The following is a 7,539-nucleotide window of genomic DNA, read 5'->3' on the forward strand; positions in this document are numbered from 1 at the left end:
ATCCACTCACAAGGCTATAGTAGAAGACACTTGCCCAAGATGCCACACAGTGGGACTGAACCCAGAATCATGTGGTTGGAAAGCAAGTTTCTTACCACACATCTATGACTGTGCCATAAAGGTTTTTTGAAGATAAATAACAATACTAACGTATGTCAAGTTTAGTGAATAGTATTCAGCTAGAAGTATTTTTCACTCTTGTGGTCAAAGAATTTGTCCTGGGTAATTTTAAAGGAATAGATATTTAAAGGATTAATTTGAGGTTATAATCTCAAATTGTTCTATAGTTTCAGAGAGAAATCAATATTTAACTTGGTAGATTCTGTATCAGATTCTTCATCTGTCAGTAAATTGACCACATACCACTCCCCAAAATATATGGCCTTGTTGCTAGCTTAAATATTTATATTATTTAGGTGATCCCAGCCTTTCAGCCTTTCCCAGTTTGAGGAAGATGATGTGGCAGTGACATGACTAATAGAGAAACAAGGGGAGTGGCCACTCCCCCAACCCCTGCCGAGTACATTTTTTCAAAATTAATACTTTTTCAACAATTTTGTTTTAACTCTTTATTTCACCTGTGCAATAAAAGTCAATTCTCTTTTTTTTTTATGTTAATCACATGGTCTTTTTTTTTATGTTAATCACTTTCTGGAGCCATTACTTTAATTGACCAATCTTCCAGTTTCTGAACTGTCTGCTCATTGTCCTGTGATGTGTTGGCTGCTAACATCTGATGAATCAAAACAAACGCTGACGTCATAACTTCTCGACACTGAACGATCCTGTGGAGTTTCATCTTTTTCACATCACATCTATATCAGTAGTTGTAAGTTTTATACATAGTGACATTGTTACTGAAACCTAGGAACCTTATTCATCATAACAGCTTTTTCTGATTTTTAGATTCGGTGGTTTGTTTTGTAACTCAGGCAATGCATCTGGTTTTCCATATGCATTTATGTACACTGGGTGTTGGTATCTGAAAATAAAAAGGAATTGTAAGCAATATGATAGTAGTTTGTCCAGATATGCTTGATAATTCTTGTTAGTATAAGATAAAACTAAGAAACTGGCTTCACTGATTTCCCCCCACCACTCCTCTTTACTCATAATTTTTTCCATTTCTCCTTTTCTCTCCCTCCTCTCCTTTTCATTTTAATTCTAAGCTTTCCCACAATGCCTTTCTGTCTTTCCATGATTCTATTTTTACTGCCTCAGCTGTCTTTTGTAGCTTTGATCTTGAATCTGTTACTTGTCGTCTCACTCTCTGTGATACCTCCTTTGTTCCAGGGCTAATGTCTAACATGCTACTATTTCGTTTTCTCTTAGCATGAAACTAGAGCCACTTCAAGCACACCAAATAAATAGTCAATAAGAAAAAGTACATTGGTATATGCAAAGGTGACTTCAAGAAAAGATTTTATAATAATGGCATCATTAAGGCATACATACAAAAAAAATTTCCACGAAATTAACAAACCACATCTGGAAACTGAGATACAATGGCATAGTTTACAACATCAAGTGAAGTATGTTCTAGAGCTCAAAGCTTTACATGAAGGAGCAAAGCAACCTTTGTATAACAGAAAAAATACACATTCTGCTAAAGCTGAAGAGCCACAACAATTTAAATTACAGACCTGAGATTTTTACTAGATCTATCTATCAAGACAAGGTTATCTTATCCTATGTCAGGGTGATTATACAACTATTTTCCAGGTCAACTTTCCATTTGCACCTAAAACTGGCACAATACACTCATTGATTACCAATAATTTTGGTTGTATTAACAAACTACCACCACCAAATGTTTCTAATACACTTAAATATCCAACCAACCACAAAAACACCTGCATTAACAACAAATGTAATCACTTAGATAAATCCAAACTCCACCCGTCTAACACCCGTGGACATATTTACAAAGTCAGAAAACAGCACAGCTCCCATGACTTTAGGAAACATTTTTTTACGCTGAGAGTTGCTGAAGCATGGAACAAACTGTCGGCATCAGTTGTTAGTTGTCGGAGCACTGCATCCTTCAAAACTTCCATGCTTCCTGAGATTCGCCAACACTACACCTGATTTTCTCCCCTCCATACACACACACAAGCATGTATCTGACTCATACGTAGTTCACTTTCCAGACATTTGTACATTACTGCATATACTTTATACGCACTTTCTGACAAGTTGTGGTGCACCTGAGCACTGTATACAATAATTTCATTATTATTATTATTATTATTATTATTATAGTATGTTTACACAACTTTTCCTCTATTTAAAGTTTTAAAATGAACGAATTGCTGACGATGTAAGGTACACGATTGTTTTAAAGTATTGAGTTGAGTTACAACCAGTTACAGGCATAATGGACATTCACTCTCAAGTACTTGTCTATTATTAAATTATTTACTACAAGTAGCCATTTTGTGGACAAACCTGAAATTTGCTGGAATAAAGTGGTAACAGCTTGATCTAAATTAAGTCACATATCTTTGTTACAAAGAAATGTCTGTGTATAATGTGTGCATATGCATGTACACGTGTGAGTGTATGTATGTTAACAAGGTAAAGACCAAGATATTGGTAGTAAGAGGGATCTCAAAATCTCAGTACCAGACAGAATAGGCCATACTCAGTTTCATTGTCATCATCATCATTTCATATCCATTGTCCACGCTGACATTGGTTGGATGGTTTGACCAGAGCTGGCAAGCTGGGGAGCTGCACCAGACTCCAGACTGATTTGACATGGTTCCTACGGTTCAATGCCCTTGCTAATGTCAACTACTTACAGAGCGTGCTGGGAGCTTTTATGTGGCACTCCAGGGGCACTGCTATGTGATACTACACAGGTGCTTTTACATGGCACCACATGGGCGCCTTTATGTGGAATCACATGGGTGCTTTTACATGTACCCAGAAGAAATCAATGAATAAATGAAATCCACAGTAGGATATCAGGCAGAGTAATATAAACCCAAAAGCTTTACATGGGATATGTGAGCAAGATCAGTTAACAGAAGTTAACCTAATGAATAATAGCTATAAGCATTTTGTCTAATTAATTATGCTAATTTTTATAGGTCATAGCCTGTGTGCTTTTTTTTCTCATTTCTGTGTTGCCAATAATTTGCTGTTTTAAGTAGATCATAATGGGGGAATTCAGACATGGGGAATCTAGAAGTCCATCAGTTCATTGTCACTATGTGATATGCAAGTATGTCTGTACATGAAGATATTGCTCTCAGTACTTTCCTGAGTCTGAGAAAGATGGTTCTGCAATGTCTTGCTGCACAATCTGCTCAGATTATTTGTTTACCTCAATCAAATGTTTGTGCAGTACATGAGCTATCTCTATCTCTCCTTACTGACATTGCTTGTACACATGCATGAGCGGCCACATATCCGATATCGAAGTGATTGTAGAATGACGAGATGAAATCTTTTGCTCAAGAACATAACACACTGCCTGGTCCATGAATTGAAACCATGATTTTGCGATCATGTGGATGTACACATGTTACAAGTATACATGTATGTTTAAAGTATGGCCGTTTGCCAGCCCCATCTGGCACGTAAAAAGCACCCACTACACTCATGGAGTGGTTGGCATTAGGAAGGGCATCCAGCCGTAGAAACATTGCCAAATCAGATTGGAGTCTGGTGCAGCCTTCTGACCTCCCAGACCCCAGTTGAACCGTCCAACCCATGCTAGCATGGAAAGCGGATGCTAAATGATGATGATGATGATGATGCCACTAAACATTTTGTCTGGCATGCAGGGTTAGTGCAGTTGTTACAATAAAAAATGAGTAAAAGATCAGGAGATTATTAACCCATTCGTTACCAACCCGGCTGAAACCATCTCTGGCAGTGTAGTACAAATGTCATGTTTTCATAAGTTTTGAATTAAAATCTTCCACCAAATCTTAGTCACAATTTATGTTCCTAACACTAGCTTAATGATAACTAAGTTATTTTACTAAATTCTTTGCTATATTGAAAATTAATTGAAAGAAACACAGAGAATCTCAAAATAAATACGGTAACGAAAGGGTTAACAACAAAGGGATTTTCTCTCTATACAAAAGACATACCATGTATACTGGTAACAACTATCTATCAAATATATAGTTAAACACACCTAATATCTATTTAAGATTTTCTTTTTTGTTCCATATACTTTTATTAGGAAGTATAATTTTCAAATGCCCATATTACCATAAATGTTTCTTAGTTTTTGCAATTTCTTTATATATCTTTGAATATTAGATGAAATGGTTGCTTTGAGGCTCTCTTTAATTTTTGGTTGATTCTCAATAACTACATTTTCTAACAAGCAACATTCAGTTTTGACTTGCTGTAGGTTGTTCTAGTTTATTAAATTTCAAATCATTTTTGACTTTCAGGGTTAATTCCATATTTTTTTTTTTTGCTTTTATTATTATTTTGTAAAAAATAGTTGAGGGTAGTTGTTGTGCTGAGTAGCATTTATGGTTAAGTTTTATTTTATAATTAATATTCATTTTCATTTTTTCATTTTATCTAGTTTCAGCTCACGAGCTGTGGCCATGCTGGGGCACCGCCATTCGGTGTTGCTACATGATTTTACTTCACGAATGCTTTTTAGCAATTGACATTTGGTGCATAAGAGAGTTTGATGCAGCTGCCCTCATCTGCACCTCCTGCCGTGAATATGTTGCAACAACTCACAGAAACTCAAATACATATGTGCACATATACATTCATTGTGATTGTTTAACATCAATGCATTGAGGATCTAGTGAAACTGAGAATTGTATCAAGCTCCTGTGTCTGCTTTGGCAGGGTTTCTCTGGTTGTTTCCTAACACCAAGCACTTTACAGTGTGCTCTTGGTGCTTTTTTGTGACACTGGCACTAGTGATGTCATCAGCTAGCTTGCAAATCAAGACCCCTTGACTGAGTGGGAATGTAGTATTGAGAGTGGGTAGCTTAACGCCAGGTCATAAGAGACTACAATTGAGGGACAGGAACAGTTGTCATACAGTGGAGGAGATACATGGGTATCATAGCTGGAAAGAATGAAGGAGAAAAGATGAGGTATCAGGGCATATCTTCTAGGTACAAAGAGGTAAGTTTAAGTGAGCCGTGGAACAGCAGATCAGATATGGTGAGTGGGCAGGCAAGTTTTTGAGTTGTGAAAGGAAAGTAACAGATGGATAGCAATAGAGATAAGAGTGAATGCATGAATTGCAAACATGGATGGAAATGTGGTCAAGGGTAGATATCAGTTTTGTTAGGGAAGGAGGAAGAAATGGAAGTAGGCCAGGGAGGTGATAAGTGACAGCAGAGATGATATAAAATGTGTGATAGGGGTGCATGAGCTATGCACAGTGACAGGGACAAGGTTAGAGGTACATAGGGGCAGAAGTGATGAGTGATGAACAAAGGTGAAAGAACCGTTATTGGCAGGGATGAGCAATGTACGAGGAGAAAGGAACATGCAGCTAAAAATGAGGCGGTAAGGGATGATATTGAGAATAAGGAGGATGATAACTGGTAGCACAAAAGTGAGAATGAAATATGTGTGGTTCTCCTTTCAAATAAAGACAGGTAATTTTTCTCCCTGTTTTGATATATGTTAGCCAGTAACAGATTTATGATTAACATAATATAACATTCCGCATGATGTGGTAAAAAACTTTATGAATTAATTTAGCGTACATTAATTTAATTAAATTATGTATCACAGTTATGTATTGGGTTGGCAACTAAGGCTCCTGCGGTTTTTTTAAATTCTAATTTTTTAAAAGGTTTAATAAAAAATAACAACTAATTAATTAATAATTATTCACCCTTGTTGTTTACAACTTCTCAACGTTTAACAAGATTTTCAATACCTCGTTGGTAGAAATCACCCGATTTCGACTCGAAAAATTGATCCAACCAAGGTCTCAATTCTGCATCAGTATTGAATGAAACTCCACACAAAGCATTTGAAAGAGATCGAAAGAGGTGGAAATCTGTTGGTGCCAAATCAGGAGAGTACGGCGGGTGTGGCAGCACTTCCCAGCCATACGTTTGAACGGCTTCCTTGGTCGTATTGGCGATATCAGGGCGGGCATTGTCGTGCACCAGAATAACTCCATGCTGACGATTAGGTCTTCTCTCTTGAATAGCCATGTTGAGTCATTCCATCTGCTGAACATAGAGTTCCGCATTGACTGTTTGGTTTCATTCAAGCAATTCGTAATGGTTAATCCCTTCCTAGTCCCACCATATGCACAACATCATTTTACACGGAGGAAAATCTTGTTTCACACACAGTGTCGCTTGTTTACTGGGGCTAAGCCATTCCTTACACTGCTTCATATTAATGTACAGGGACCGTTTTTTGTCACCAGTAATGATTCGGTAAAGAAATTGTTGCTTGTGTCCATGAGTTGAGCGGTGACAAGCAAGCAAACCAGTGGAGATTGTGGCTCATTGATTTTTGTCGTTGGCTCTTAAAGCATGCGGAACTCATGCTCCATACTTCTGAACCTTTCCCATCGAGTGAAGATGCTTCTCTATAGCTGTGTGGGAGCGTTCCGTTTTCTCTGCCAGTTCCCTTGTCGTTTAACGAGAATTTTCATGAAAAGGTTGGTTTAATTGCTCTTCATTGAACTCAATTGGACAGCCAGAAGGCGGTGTGTCTTTGAGGTCAAAATTTCCATTTTTGAACTTGGCATACCAATCATGAATGGTTCTTTCAGCTATGGCACCCTCTCCATATACAGCACAAATGTTGCGAGCAGCTTTTGTGGCCTTAGAACCTTGATTAAAAACAAAAAGAAGGAGGTGTTAAAAATGCTCATTTTTCTTAACGTGACATTCAATTTTAATGATTTGAAAATAAACAAAAATTAACTGACATTAACTAGAAAAAACACAAAATAGATTCCAAAATGATTTAAAAATAGAAATCTTGAAGAAATAAATTCCAAAATTTAAAATCGCAATAAATTCTGAAATCTAAAAAAACAGCGGAAACTTAGTTGCCAACCCAATATTAATACATTAGGTGTATCTTAATGAAACAGCTATTGAATCCAATTAAAATGTGAATGTGTTTTTCTGATATGTTGCTCTTAGAGATCATTTTAGCTGATTATGCATATGTATGCAAATCGGTCTCTTTTGGATTTGCTGTATGCATCTACATACATGCATGCACATGCAGACATGTGCACACACACACACACACACAGAATAGGTTTCTTTTTATCTTCTGTCTACCAAATCCAGCCACAGGACTTTGGTTGTCCCTGACATTTGCCCATATATAATGCTAGCATGGAGAACGGACGTTAAACGACGACGATGATGATAATAATATGAAGTTGTTCCTTGAGAGAATAACTTACAGACATGATTTCTTCTGAAAAACTTTTTCAATTGGTGTGGGAAGCTGGAAATACTGAACAGGATAGTTAGTCCCACTTTTATCATTGTAGTAATTCCTGTGAACTTGAGTAGACTGCAAAGAGAAAATAGTGTAACTTAG

General features: G+C 37.0%; 1 protein-coding gene across 1 annotated transcript in view; it reads right to left on the reverse strand.

The window, feature by feature from the left end:
• Nucleotides 1–608: 608 nt before the first annotated feature.
• LOC115222382 (protein FAM166C A-like) overlaps nucleotides 609–7,539 on the reverse strand; it is a 19,135-nt gene continuing 12,204 nt past the window's right edge. The window contains exons 3-4 of the mRNA XM_029792593.2: nucleotides 7,400–7,512; nucleotides 609–982 (exon numbers count right to left, since the gene is read on the reverse strand). Coding sequence (XP_029648453.1) covers nucleotides 874–982; nucleotides 7,400–7,512 — 222 coding nt within the window. The 3' untranslated portion in view covers nucleotides 609–873. The remainder of the gene's footprint in view (nucleotides 983–7,399; nucleotides 7,513–7,539) is intronic.

This window comes from Octopus sinensis, linkage group LG19, assembly GCF_006345805.1.
Source record: "Octopus sinensis linkage group LG19, ASM634580v1, whole genome shotgun sequence".
In the NCBI taxonomy this organism is placed as follows: domain Eukaryota; kingdom Metazoa; phylum Mollusca; class Cephalopoda; order Octopoda; family Octopodidae; genus Octopus; species Octopus sinensis.